This window comes from Oculina patagonica, chromosome 5 (assembly GCF_052425735.1).
Source record: "Oculina patagonica isolate OP01 chromosome 5, crgOcupat, whole genome shotgun sequence".
In the NCBI taxonomy this organism is placed as follows: Eukaryota; Metazoa; Cnidaria; class Anthozoa; order Scleractinia; family Oculinidae; genus Oculina; species Oculina patagonica.
The window spans coordinates 28003745-28019056 of NC_135762.1; the positions used below are offsets into that span (position 1 = coordinate 28003745).

The following is a 15312-nucleotide window of genomic DNA, read 5'->3' on the forward strand; positions in this document are numbered from 1 at the left end:
TGACCAAGACGGTGTGGTCATTAAATATTACTGGTGACAAAGGAAACTTCAATTAACATACACTCTTATTTTTCAATTTGAATTTATTTTATAAGAATATCAAGGCTGAAATTTGTGAAATTTTCAGAATATTTTAAGAATAAACCCAAGGCTGAGATTTTGAAAAGAATATAATTTTATGTGTTGAAAATGTGTAAATACAATTATATATTTTTAACTAAACTGTATACATTTCTTCATTTCTCTGTACCATGTAAACGACAAAACGAGCCAATAATTATTTAAAACAATAAAAACCTGCCAATGACAGTTTGATGAATGGTCTTGTAATAAATATGTATGGTATACAGCACAAAAGGAAATGTCATAGTTTACAATCTAAGAATATTAACAAGAATATTTTCAGCCTAACATCGGCAGAAAAATAAGATGTTTAATTGTATTTTGCGCTGCCCTGATCCAATCAGAAACAAGAAAATAACAAAGCCTGCCAATCAAAACTTGAAGTTAACCAACTTTTCGCGTCGTGTTCTTGCTGACCGGCAGCACTTCAAGCGCAATTTCACTCGAGCGCTGCCATCAGGCACTGCAATCTACCGTTGAGTTTTATAACGACAAAATGGCTGAAAACCCTAACGAGGAAGCAAATTCTAAGTCTTCTCAGTTAGATGAAAAGGAATTAAAAAAAGTTGTAGGAGTATAACAATAAAGTTGATGTTATTGGGTATAAATATGTTTTTGGCCCTTTTGTAGCCCTTGCCTGCGGTTTCTGGCCGGCTAAAAACTTATTTTAATACGCTTGCGAACGTCAACTCTATTGTTATATTATATTATGTTCTAAGAGCTTGTTCGACAATCTTTTAATCAAATCGATTAATCGATGTTTGTGTTGAAAGTATGCTTTGATTTTAAATCTTTTATGGAAATAAAGAAAAAAGGAAACAGAAAACAAACAAAAGGAAATGGCCATGGATGTGCAACAATCCGGACCGCTTGAGCGCGTGCAATTAGCCAATCAGATTCAAAGATTGAGGATTCCGGTCCGCTGAGATGCTTGAGAAAAAAAAATAACACCCCTTAATAATAATCTTGAACCCTCCACTACAACATCCGGTTTATAAATGGGTACCGGCGAATTTAATGCTGGGGGGTAACCCAGCGATGGATTAGCATCCTATCCCAGGGGGGGGGGGGGGGGGTAGAAATACTCCTAGTCCCTTCATGCCACGAAAACCGGGATAAGCTCCGGCCTGATGAGCTACTAGGCTCGTATGCAGACTTTACCTACCTACCTACCCCACCACGACGTCCAATACCCATTTATTTCTTTGCTTTTACTCTTTTATTTTTTGTGACAGATTGCTTGATAAATAACTTTACTTGTGTAGAAACTGAATTTCTATCAAAATCTTTGCTTTTTTTTTCTCTATGAACAGACATCCTGCGTATCTTCCCTTAAATGTCTTATATCAATTAATCTCTTATTTATCTTAGAATCGCTGCATATGCGGAAATGAACAAAAATACCTACTACTGTATTCTTACTTATTTTTGAGAAACCTTACATCTGCCATTTAAGTGAACGCGACGATTGAGGCTCGCGAGAAAAAGGAGGTGTTGCGAAATTTTAATATCTATTTCCTGATTAAAACAAATACACAATTCAATTAACCCTTTAACTACCAATCGTACAAATTTGTACGAAAAACACCAGCAGTAGTTGAACTTCAAGATTTTAACTCCCGCTATAATCTTGAACTTCAAGATTTTGACTGCCGCTATTATCTTGAACTTCAAGATTTTGACTGCCGCTATTATCTTGAACTTCAAGATTTTGACTCCCGCTAGCGCTATAATCTTGAATTTCAAAACTTTAACTCCCGCTATAACCTTAAACTTCAACATTTTAACTCCCGCTCTAACCTTGAACTTCAAGACTTAACTCCCCCTATAATCTTGAACTTCAAGATTTTAACTCCCGCTATAATCTTGAACTTCAATACTTTAGCTCCCCCTATAACCTTGAACTTCAAGATTTTAACTCTCGCTCTAACTTTGAACTTCAAGACCTAACTCCCGCTATAATCTTGAACTTCAAGATGTTAACTCCCGCTATTACCTTGAACTTCAAGATTTTGACTCCCGCTATAATCTTGAACTTCAAGATTTTAACTCCCGCTAAAACTTATTTTTAACCTTTAAACGTATTTAAATGTGTTTATTTGGGGGCCAAAACGCCAAAATTGAGTCATGGGAAATATGTCGTTGCATTTTTGCGAAATTAAGCTCCGACAAAACGAATAGACAATGGCGATAAAACTAAGCAACGGGATTAGTTCTGGTTCAAATTTAAATTTGCATGCGAACAATGTCTGAAAAAAGGGGAAAACATGATAGGTTTTGGCCAAACAAGCATTTGTATTTTTTCCACTGTAATTCTTTAAATTTTTCTTACTTAGAAAATCATCAGATTTATACAAGATAACTCTCGTTATATTCTGTTCAAGTTTGAAAAGGTTTCCGGGACGATTTGCTACTCCAAGTAACAAACTTCCGTTTTTCGAGACTTTGTGTAATTTACTAGATGCTAGACGGAAATATGAATTTTGCTCATCGAATACATTTCGCTTTATTGTAGACATTTGTATCTACGTAAGATTTGCGACGGAAAAACTGCAATTTTTCCAATATTAGATAACCTTGTTTACTTCTTCAACTCGATCATTAGAAACTGAAACTTGCGAAATATCTCAGCGATGTGATTGGTTGGATCTCGTTCAACTGAAGAGGATAAATAACCTTCCGTGTTGGTAAAAAATTCACTTTTTGGGGAAACTTGATCATTTATCAAAGACGATTATTAAGGTGAGTGCTTTACTTCTTCCTGTGTATATTTATGTATGTAGGCATCCTTAGGAATATACCAAATTTAATCATTTGATTTGATTTGAACATTTCAATGAAAAACGCCAGACAGCGGTAGAGTTATATGATTTGTTAAAAATAATGCAGGCTTCCAATGTTATTTTAATACATTTTGTGTTGTTTAATATTCCCCGGATGATTTGTGGCAATTTTACTGCGTTTGTACGTTGTTATCCCGTTTTCTTCTGCCCAGTCTGCTCAATGTTTAGAAGGTGTGCAAAAGATCGTGTGTTCGTTTTCCGTGAGGGTCTCAGATTTTTTTCTTCGTCGCACGTTCCAGTGGCAACAGAAAATTTCCTCTTTCTCAAAACCTACATTATTTTACTATTTTTTTGTGTGTGTTTTCTTTAACTTCCTATCAAGAGCCTGGAGCGACCGTAACCAAAAATTTCAAGTTTCTCCAATATAACGTTTTAACCGTGTTTATTTCTGGAAGACTGCACGAGGATTTTCTCCCTCAAAGATTACTAGTTTTATAATAATTATGTAAATGATCTAATAAACGCCCACCCTCAAATAAACGCCCCGTGTCTAATAGACGCCTTCTCCAAGAATCATCTAAAAAAACAAGGAAATGCTCCATATAGTAAAATCACGCAATATAGTTAGTTTCGTGCTTGACAACGCCAACATGGTTGACCACGATAACGATGAAAACGTCGATATCGAACTATGGAAGACATGTCTAGGCTTTGCATAATCGCAGATTAGATTAGTCTCTTACTCACAAACTCTGTTTTGTATCTTACTCTGCGAGCGATCGAACTATGCATCCTATTTGTTTTGTTGACGTCGTTACAGCTAAATTCAAATAAACGCCTCTCTCTAATAAACGCCTCATATCTATTTAACGCCTCCCCTAGGACCCCTAATAATTTTTATTTAATAGACGCCCCGGGAATTTATTAGATCATTTACGGTATGTGATCTTTTGCTTTCTCTCTCTTTTTTCCCTATTTTTTCCTTGAAACATAATCTACTTCATATTTATAGTAAAATGACCTGCCTCAAAATACATTCTGCATATCATGTTTATTGTTCATTTTTTCAGTACTCAAACAGTAGTCAAAACTGCCACACTGCAATCAACAGTAACCACGGCAATACCAAAATGATTCTTCAGCCAATAACAGGTATAATTTCTAATATTTTTCCACATGTATTCGAGAGCCTCTGTAAAACAATGTTTATCCAGGCGTTAGCTTAACCAAGGCCATCCCAATAAAATGTTTCGTTTCCCATCGCCCCGTCTCTTGTGATGGTGGGTAGGTCGGTCGGGAAAAAAAAGAATGAACACTTGAAGGGTTCTGGGTTCCAGCAAAGGCCGGGCTGCTAGGTAAGAATGCCTGATTACAAAGTCAACTCGAAAACGTGGTCTTTTTGTTCGTTATTCCTTATCACATGTCTAAACAGTCTTCAGTAGTATCGGTGTTTATTAAAGACAAAGACATCACATCATACCAATTGTTGTTAATAAAAAACGATCGTGTTCTTTTAAATTGAAGTACTTGCTACTTGGACTAGTGAATCTGGATTTTTTTTTTACTTTTCGAAAAAATGGGTCGGTCGGGCGATGGGAAATGAAACATTTTATTGGGATGGCCCAAGAAAATTTTACTCACGTCATGATTAAGTCATCTTCTCTAAAAATGGCATACCGTGTACCTACCGCCGGCTGCTTGATTGGGTGGCTTTTGAAAATGAAAAGTGTTGAAATGAAACGCTGTAAAACATGGATAAAAATCTAGACGTTTTGGCAATGCTTCCTTCAACAGTGACTGTTTTCTGAAATTAAGTGTCTGAATGAATTGTATCAAGTTTTCAACACGCTCATCTACGCAAATATCAAAATGATTAACTATTAGGTCTACGACAAAGTTATGTGGACTTAGTTTCAAACTGCACCTGCATGTACGCTAGAAAAAAATAATCGATAACCGTTTGATAATCGCTCAACGTTCAATTTGAACTTTGCTACTGAAGAATGGGTTATTCCCGAAACGTTTCGCAAAACGAGACAACATTTCAGCACTTAAAAAACACATTTTATAGTACCTGCATGTATGCCTCGCAATCATTAAAGGGATTTTCATTTCTTTTTACAGGGCTGTACGTTTTGGCAATTGTGCAAGGAGGTAACTCGGTATCGGTTTATGTTATTTATATAAAATATAAATTTTTATGTATCTTGCTCCTTCTTAATTAATGAAAACATACTTACAGCCATGTTGAGATAGTGCTTCAACGAAGGTCGAACTAGTTCCCAGGTTGCCTCACTTTCATGTTAGAAGCAATGATGTAATCCCTCACCGGAAGCTGGGAACTACTGCGTCACAAGCTACATAAAAACATTTATTTTTCCTGCGTGAAATAAATATCCTTTGTAAAAATAATAAAAATACCACAGATGTCGAATTGAGCATATTGAGATGAGTACATAGTAAACATTATCTTTTCATTACATAATCAAGTTTAAACTTACCGTATTTTCTCAATTAAACGCCCCCGGCGTTTATTTCAAACTTGGCGCCGTGGATCCGGCGTTTATTTGAATGGTGCAGTTTATTGGAGCAAAATGTTTATTAAACAAGGGTTTTAAATCATTATTTGTGGCATGAACGTAATTTGCCATCATACCTAAAGCATATTACACCTCAAATAAATGCCTGGAAGGCTTACTTACAACTCTAGCTCGGAGACCCGGCGTTTATTCGGGACCCGGCGTTTAATCGAGAAAATACGGTAATTACCTTTTAGAACCTACGGATTGTTTCTTCTATGTAAATAGCTTTAAAGTTGTGTTCTGTAGGTTAGGATAAACCGTTATCGCTTGCATGGTTACTGATGTTGTGTTGCTGCTGTAGCTGCAGTTTATTTTATTTTTTGTTACATAAAAAAATACCGTTGTCGATTCATGGTCCCAGATACGGTATCCCATAACATAACGTAACGTAACTAACCAGTAAACTAACCAATAATCAAACAAATTCAAACAAAACAAACCCGCCAAGCAACAAACAACAAATTGATTGGTTTTGCAACTTTTTTCAGATTGTCCAGCAGGAACGAAGACAAGTGGCCGCTGTTGCGTTTTTCCTTTCATATATCAAGGGAAGACATTCGCCTCTTGTACAACGTACGTACTTCAAAGAAGATGGTGCTCATTGGACGCTGTCTTCATAGGAAGATTGGCGTATTGTGGTAAGAAAGACTATAGAGTGTGCAAAGAGGTCTGGATGGGGCGAAATTTTAAACTGGTCATCGGCCAAGACTCACAACTAATACTTGGCGAGAAGTTTTAAGTGACCAATCATTTCTCAACGTTTTAACAATTATGCTTATAACTACTGACAAACAGTCAAATGCACTGGAAATTTGTAACACAACTTACACTGATCTGCCATCACAGTTAATTAAATTGTGTATGCTTTAATTATATTTTTTTATTGAACCTGTGTTGCGAAGATTTACCTATCTTGCAATTACATGCACATTAGTTATTTTAGTGGACTTCAGTCCGTAGTTTAAGAATTAGAATTCCGATAGAGAAGTCCGTATCTCGGACAGCATAAGCAAGGCCCTTTAATAACCTTCACCTTAAACACGGTAAATTCCATTCAGGTACAGAATAAAAACAAAGGATTAAAACACTAACTACATAAACTAAGAGAGGCTAAGTACTAGTAAAAACAAACAAGCAAGCAAACAAACAAATAAAAACCAGCCTTACAAGGATGCCGTGTATTCAAAATTCAAACCCAAAATTATCGGAAAGTGTGATTTTTCAATTTGTTCTTAAATTCGTTAAGAGAGCTGGATAGTTTAATTTATTTATTTCTGTAAGCTTTTCCATAACACAGCCCCGCTGTAGCGAAAACTTCGTTTACAATAATTAGTGCGCGGTTGTGGTATGGATAGCTTACCATCAGTATTCTTGATATTGTAAGTAAAGGCTTCATTACGCGGGAAAAGCCGAGAACTCAAATAATATATAATTCGGAGTCTGGTTGTTCACAGCATTATACATCATAATCGATTTACTCACGGCAATTTTGATAATCGAGTTTTTGTAGAAATTACCTTGCATTTGACTATAATTATTGTCTTTCGATTATCTTTTTTTTAAGTTTGCCCGGCAGATAAACTGACAAATGATGCCCACGGCCGATGTTGCGTTTTTCCATTCCATTATAAAGGGATGACGTACAACTCTTGTGCTCCGAACAAAAACAACATATTATGGTGTCCTCTTGATGACGGAGACTATGCTGCTTGTGGTAAGGATGGGAGTAAAAAATGATTTAAGATAGAATATTGTAATGATATCAAAAGGTACGTAACAATGTAATAATGAAATGTAAAGCCTTGTTCACACAAGTGACACAATGACATGAACATAATGGCATAAAGAAAGAAAAAAGCAGGTTTTTCCTCTTAAGTCGTTATGCTCATGTCATTATGTTCCTGCTGTGTGCTGTTGTGTCGTGTTGTTCACGATGGTGACATAAAACAACGCGAGGTGTTTTCGGCTTTTGAGCGACCTTGCCGTTATGTCATTATGTCGCTAGTGCGAGCCAACATATGTTAATGCATTGGTTTTTTCTATAATTCCATCATTCACCCTAATGGTGAGAAGTCAAAAACGTTTTGCTCCACATGAGTGAGTGGAGCCTCCTGTTGAGAGATCATTGTTATTATTATTATTATTATTATTATTATTATTATTTTATTGTACAGCTGATTTACTAACTGTATAAACATTTATAACTTTTTTAATATTTTTAACTTTGACGTTTTTTAATATTTTTAAAATCGACGTTGATCAAAAACAAAGATGGCCCAAATTTCCCGTAAAATGTTTTTGTGCCATATCTGCAATTTTAACGAGCAATTTGACCATGAGGCTGCTCTTTGGGCTAAACAGGAAAGACAATCAATCACGTTTTTTTTGCTCTGAGTTCAAATTGTGGCCTCCGCATGCGGTTTTATGGAGTTTCATCTCGGAACGAAGTTCGTTTTCATTTTATATATATGTTACCAGAATGAGATGTCATTTCAGAACTAAAATTTCATTCCGGAATGGCTTGTACGGAAACGAAATGTTTGTCGCGGTATCATGTAAACAGATCCAAGAGAAATGTATTGGGATGGAATGAACTCGTTCCAGAATGAAAGTTATTCCGCTACCATGCTAAACAGGCCCTTTAATAGTCCTTTAGTGGGAATATAAACTGTTGCTCTGGATTGAAATTTCGGTCTCCAATTCACGACGACTCTACTGTAGTTGTAATCTGTAGCTGTTCTACGCCGTGGAGGGATGGGGTCAGTGTATAATTACAGTCAACTCTCTCTTAACGGACACCTCTATAAGACGGACACATGTTTATGGTCCCTGCCGTTTTTCAGTCATTTTACTATAACAAAACTCTCTGTAAGACGCACACCTCTCTAAGACGGACGACGGACACTTTGAAACCGCTAACGGACACGCACAAGAAGTTATTTTTTAGTGAATAATACTTCAAAACTTGGTATCGAGTCAGCGTCTTTAGAATACCAAACTTACCAAAAAAAATCCGCTATTACGTATTACTTCTCTGCGTATGGGCACCAAAGAGGTAGTTTTCTACTTACAGTATTACCGTTTGTAATGAGCAAATGAGACGAATTTCTGATATTATTTTTGTTCCACTTTTTAGGTTTTGCTAAAGTTAGCGACTTAAAACAGACGTGAATTCGTTGTGTATAGCATTTTAGCTTTATCATCTCAAAATTTTTGGTGTCAGGTTAACTCGACTCTCTATAAGGCGGACACCTCTCTAAGACGGACAGTTGGGACCGGTCCCGACGGTGTCCGTCTTAGAGAGAGTTGACTGTATAATCATTGTAATTGGTGGGACATTTACAGACAAAATTATGTTTACTTTTGCGAGTTCTGCCGAGACTTTTAGATATTTGCCGTACCCTAGTTCGACCAAAATTCCGGCAACAGTAGACATGCAAAGTTTCTGATTGGCGAATTACATGTGGCTACATATCAATGAATCACCGAATTGCTACAGCTCATATAATAATCCATTCATGTACTTCGCTTGCCATTCCATATCTTGCGTACATGGGAAGATGTGAACGTAACTCACAATTGACCCAGTTTCATATGACCCCATAAGCTGAGCATCGCACGCATTCAAATCCCGTCTACTGTAGCTTAAACGTTGATTTTGTAGTCTTCAACTGCAAGGATCATTTCTTTACTCTACACATCTACACAAGTTATTACCTTTTGCTGGCTATTGGCATATATAATATCGCACTTGTATTTAATGAAAAACATTCTACATTTGTTTTGTTCATGTCGATGTTTTTTGTCTAGTGAATGCGTGTATCAGTGACCCATGCAAGAACGAAGGATCCTGCCAAACTACTGGAAATGCCAGTTACACTTGTCAGTGCCCCAGGGGTTTTTATGGACAAAGTTGCGAAAACGGTATGGAGACACTAATTTGATTGTATAGTGAGCACTTGTTATTATGATTTCCATATTCTGATTTCCTTAACTATCATTATGTTTTATGGACTCACGGCAATTAAATCAGGCATGTGCATTTTGCTCATCTCCAGACTGAGGTAACCCACAAGCGTAGCAGTGTACGGCTGTTTCCTCCCTGGGACTCGTTAGCGCTGGCGGATAATGGGATAAAGTTCAAGTTCTTATTTCTCACTTGACTCAGTGATCCAACACTTGTGGTACACAATATGGATCTCTGGAGACGAGCGCACCAGTATTCTTTGACTACTGTTGGGGACGTTGAGGGCAAAGGGTAGTTTAATTAACCGATAAGCGCCTCAAAAATCATGGCCAGAATTGGCGGACGTCCACAATTCGTGGCGAAATTCAGTTCCAATATGTCCATAAAGCTATACAAAGCGTTGTATGGAGATAAATAATTACACGGCAAAAATACTGATTTACTTTTCTTTTTTGATTATTTGCCTGTTTCGTCTGCTCAAAAATATTTTAACTCGCTCTGTTTTTCACGATTAAAATTTTACGTACCAGGTATCCAGTGTTCTTCTGTAATCGGGGCTCCACAAAACCCTATTTTAGTCCTCATCTGAGATTTCAAAGCGTGATAGCTCTCTTCTATGAGCGATATCTGAATTTGCCCAATTAGTCTGTAAGAGTGTACCGACCGGACAGTTTACTCGATAAATTTTGGCTTGAAAGCAATTTTTGTGGCCCTGCTTTTTGCTTTGAAAAATCCCGTAAATCGTCGAAAAGCAAACATCAGGCGGCAGTCCACGTTGAAATCCGAAAAAATCCACTGTCTTTGAACTACGATATTCCATCCGTCTTTCCTCAAATTTTTCTGCAAAAGCCATCATTTGAAAGCTCTTTTGCTCCAGTTTTGTTATCGTGCAATATTTTTGACTAGTGGTTTCCCTACTACACAAAACATTCATCTATGTAGGCCTCATTCTTGCGTATCATCGTCGAGGTATATGAGCCCAAAGTCAGGCTTTCGAATCAGCGGCTATTACCAAGTTTCGTGACAGCTTAATGTACGATGATTTAAAATTCGCCGACTCCAATGTCCGCGATTTCTGGCCATGACGTTGCCCAGACGAGCGAGCATGTTGTTAATGGCGATAATGGATTAAAGAACTAGAGTTTTGAGCGTTTTTTTTTTATTCCAACAGCCAGTACCAGTGGCACCTCTGGCCTCTTGATTGGAATTGTCGTCGGCGCAGTTGCCATGTTAGTTTTTGCTGGCGGCATTTACGGCATCTTTATGTACCAAAGGAAACGAGCCAAGCGGGCACGGCTTCAAGTAGCTGCACATGTCATTTCACTATCACAGGCCAGTGTAGCAATACCTCTCCCAAACCCACCGCCTCAACAAGACCATGCACCGCCTCCCTATACCCAAGAGGCCGCCGCACCCCAACCCAACCCTGGTAAGTTTATTAATGCATATCTTGAACGTTTTCATGAGCGATATTGAAACCCCTCCTCTTCACCTGAACAAGCACTAGCCCCTTTTTTTTTTAAAAAAAAATTCCAATAATCCCCATTCAAATTTCTAATTTCATCCGATTACAAATCCCCCACAGCATGATACTGCATGCTAAAAGGAAATGCAATTAATTTTAACGAAAGTATTACATATTTTATTATTATTTAAGCGGGCACAAGATAGAAAAAAAAAATGAAATTAATTTTCCATTTTACTATACCCAAATTCATCATTAGCCAATCAGAAGCCTTGCATACCTAATGTCGCCGGTTTTCTGGCCGAACTTGGGTACGATAAATACATAATAGTAATTTTGGTACTCTTCAGCGGCATATCAGGCTCCTTAAGTCTCGCCATGGGTAGTTTCGCTAGGATGCGCCTTGCCAAAATGCGAACCATGGCTTGACAAAACTGACTAATATGCCACTGAAGGTTACCAAACATGTATGATGGCGTAATTAATAATTATACCCTTCCTTATAGTTCCACCTGAAGATGCCAAACTCTACCCCTCGTTACCACCACAGATTGTGACACTGCCCTCCGCAGTATCAAGTGATGATGCCGCAATTCTCCCTTCACCACCAACCGGGATTTAGTCCGGCAATATGGTGAAATGATTGTGCGATTTTTGTTAAAAGCACCAAATTTGGCACAGTGATAGTATTCGACGAGCTGATCAATTTCAGATATAGGCCCATTCGCAATTCTGTCAGGGGGGACATCTTTTGGACCCAGGGGGTGGGGGTGGGTGGCATTTGAGCTTTATGGCAAAATCTACTGTATCCTTTGAGTAAGAAGCACCAAATTTGGCACAGTGATAGTATTTGATGAGCTGATCGATTTCGGATATAGGCCCATCCGCAATTCTGTCAGGGGGAACATCTTTTGGACCCGGGGGGTGGGGGTGGGCGACATTTGGGCTTTATGGCAAAACTTACTGCATCCTTTGAGTAAGAAGCACCAAATTTGGCACAGTGATAGTATTTGATGAGCTGATCCATTTCAGATAAAGGCCAATCCACAATTCTGTCAGGGGGGACATCTTTTGGACTTAGGGGGTGGGGTGGGCAACATTTGGGCTTTATGGCAAATTTACTGCAGCCTTTGAGTAAGAAGCACCAAATTTTCCACAGTGATAGAATTTGATAAGCTGATAGATTTCAGATATAGTCCCATCCAGAATTCTGACAGGGGGGGCACCTTTTGGACCCAGGGGGTGGGGGTAGCATTGGAGCTTTATGGCAAAATTAACTGCATCCTTTTAGTATGAAGTACCAAATTTCGCACAGTGATAGCACTCGATAAGCTGATCGATTTCAGCTGAGGGCTCATTCGACATTTTTCCAGAGGGAGACACTTTTTGACCCAGGGAGAGGTAGTTGGTAGCATTTGCACTTTATGGTAGAATTACTGAACCCTTTTGGTTAAAAAAAAATGACACTATTATAGTCCATGATGAGTTGATCAATTTCAGTTCTGAGTTTCCTATATCCAGAATTCTTTCAGAGTTGTCCTTTTTGAACCAAGGGGGAGGTGGTGGTTTCCGTTTGAGTTTTTACACTGTCGGGCCATTTGAGTTCGCACCATTTTTGCCACGATTATAGAATTAGTTGAGATGATCATTATACCTATGGGCCAATCCAAAATGCTTTTTCGGGGTATTTTTTCGGCCTATGGGGATCAATGGTATCCTTTTGAGCTTTATGGTGGAATTGTTGCGCCCTTTGAGTTGACAAATTTGACACAACTATAGTATTTGTTGAGCTTGATTGTTCAATTTCAGCAATGGGCATTTCTGGTATGCTTTCAGGGTTACGTATGTTTTGGTCTGAAAAAAGATTTAAGAAGCTGTCTTTCCTGAAAACCACCCACTCAAATTCGGGTCAAAAAATTACCTTAAACTCTGGCAACTAGTACTGAAAGACTTTACCGAGGCTAGAAATAAAACAGATTTGGTTTGATTGAAAATGATTTTCTGGCCACGTTAGGAGCCAAGAAATATTTTGCCCCTTCGGGCCCGCCGCAACATCTGGAAAATTAGAAAAATAGGCATTTTTCGGGTCACTGTCAAATATTTCGTTCGCATCGAACAGTTGACATTTTTTATATTAATATGTTTATAAACATTTTAGTTTTCTAAGAAAGTAGTAAGTTTTCAATTTCTCTTCAAATGCGAAATCAAGGATATAATGACCATTTCTGATCGGTATCGAATAAAGGTTGAAAAATGACCTTGATTTTGAAGCGAATGATTTCAATTTCGGGACCTAGCCGATAACTCCACTCTACACAGCCGAAAAGTGTAGTCTTTTATCGGCTAAAATATGCAAAATCCCATGTAAGTTTTCAGTATTTCAAAAAATATGACCGTTTGTATCAGCACATGTGTGAGTAAAAACGACGATATTAGCGGAAATGTCGTTATGCTGCGCAGGTAGTGCCTTTGCGCTTCTTCTGGATGCTGAGGTTTACAGCTGGATAATTCAGGGAAGACTCGTGACGTTTCTTTCCCAAGGGTTGTAAGAGTTTTGTGCAATAATATATAGCAAATAACTGTTTTCTTACTCTGAAGGCAATGCCATCCACTGATCTGAAGTATATAAATCAGAGATATTTGAGTCCATTGTTCTAATCACGAACTTGTTAAAGTTTTGGTTGTCATGATCACAGTCCGGTGCATACAGAAGAAGACTGGTGTCTGTCTTTTCATGACAACACAAGAAGTTTCGTACATATGTGGATGTTAACATCCACATATGTAAGAAATTGGCTAAGCACGCTGCACTTGTTTTGCCTCTTGCGGTTCTGTGCAGAAAGAAGAACTCTCGAAGGTTTCCTTTAATAACATATGATAACCTTGCATAGCCCGTGTGAGTTTCTCTTTCGTTTGGATGGAGAGGGTCTCCGCACCTGGGATCAGAAACAGGGTAAGAATTCCCCGAAGGGTTGAACCTGATGTGAGACTACAAAGCAAGTGGGGTAAGATTTTTTGAAAGCAGTCTAACAAGATGGTGAGAGCTGATAGCGGAAACAGTGAATATGGGTGTCGTTGTGTTAGCTTGTGTTTTACATTAATTCCTCCATTTCATTTTTTGAAGAAACGTTGAATACCCGTTGAAGAAACGTTAAATACCCCTTTAACATTGCTGAAATAGTCAAGCTCTTGGATTCCTATTTGATTCTTTTAGCATAACGTGCCCAATCATTTCACCAATTTGCTTAAAAATATTCATCCTTCTTCAGGGATCAAATAGTTCACCCTGGCTGGAAAAAAACCGGAATGGCTCATGAGCAAGGCTAATCTTATCAATGTGGTGCTCGTAACCAAAATTTAAATGCACAATCAATTTACCATTAGTTGAAAACATACCTACCCCTGTATGCTCTCGGAGTTTCCCATAAACTGTTTCAGATGAGCCCATTGATACTGAAATTGGTGATCACATTTAATGCTATAAACGAGCCAAAAATAGTGCTTTGAGCACAAAGCTCAAAACGAGACCGCCCCATCCGCGTGGGTAAAAAAGGCAACCCTGAAAGAAACCCAAATAGATCCAAAGATGAAATCAATCAGCTCGTTAATAACTATAATTCTGCCAAATTTAGTGCTTTAACCAAAATGGTTTAGTTATTTCACCATAAAGCTTACATGTTGCCCGCCCCAACCCCTGGGTTAAAAAGGTGCCCCCTGCCAGAATTTCATAAAGGCCTATAACTGAAATCGATCAGCTCATCGAATGCTATCACTGTACCAAATTTGGTGCTTCTTACTCAAAGGATACAGTAAATTTTGCCATAAAGCCCAAATGTTGCCACCCGGTACCCCCACCCCCTGGGTCCAAAAGGTGCCCCCCCTGACAGAATTGCGGATGGGCCTATATCTGAAATTGATCAGCTCATCAAATACTATCACTGTGCCAAATTTGGTGGTTGTTACTCAAAGGATGCAGTAAATTTTGCCATAAAGCCCAAATGTTGCCACCCGATACCCCCACCCCCTGGATCCAAAAGGTGACCCCCCTGACAGAATTGCGGATGGGCCTATATCTGAAATTGATCAGCTCATCAAATACTATCACTGTGCCAAATTTGGTGGTTGTTACTCAAAGGATGCAGTACATTTTGCCATAAAGCTTAAACGCCACCCACCCCTACCCCCTGGGTCAAAAAGATGTCCCCCCTGACAGAATTGCGGATGGGCCTATATCTGAAATTGATCAGCTCGTCGAATACTATCACTGTGCCAAATTTGGTGCTTTTTACTCAAAGGATGCAGTAAATTTTGCCATAAAGCTTAAATGCCACCCACCCCCACCCCCTGGGTCCAAAAAATGCCCCCCCTGAAAGAATTCCGGATGGGCCTATA

The 15312-nt window shown here is 38.4% G+C and overlaps 1 protein-coding gene across 1 annotated transcript; it reads left to right on the plus strand.

Annotated features, from left to right (window-relative positions):
- The first annotated feature begins 2208 nt into the window (after positions 1-2208).
- LOC144655096 (epididymal sperm-binding protein 1-like) lies at positions 2209-11542 on the plus strand. Its single transcript, XM_078515312.1, has 8 exons — positions 2209-2865; positions 3977-4058; positions 5031-5060; positions 5977-6126; positions 7053-7202; positions 9299-9412; positions 10627-10884; positions 11427-11542. Exons 2-8 carry the CDS (start codon positions 4037-4039, stop codon positions 11540-11542), a joined length of 840 nt encoding a protein of 279 aa, XP_078371438.1. The 5' UTR covers positions 2209-2865; positions 3977-4036.
- The last annotated feature ends 3770 nt before the right edge of the window (positions 11543-15312 follow it).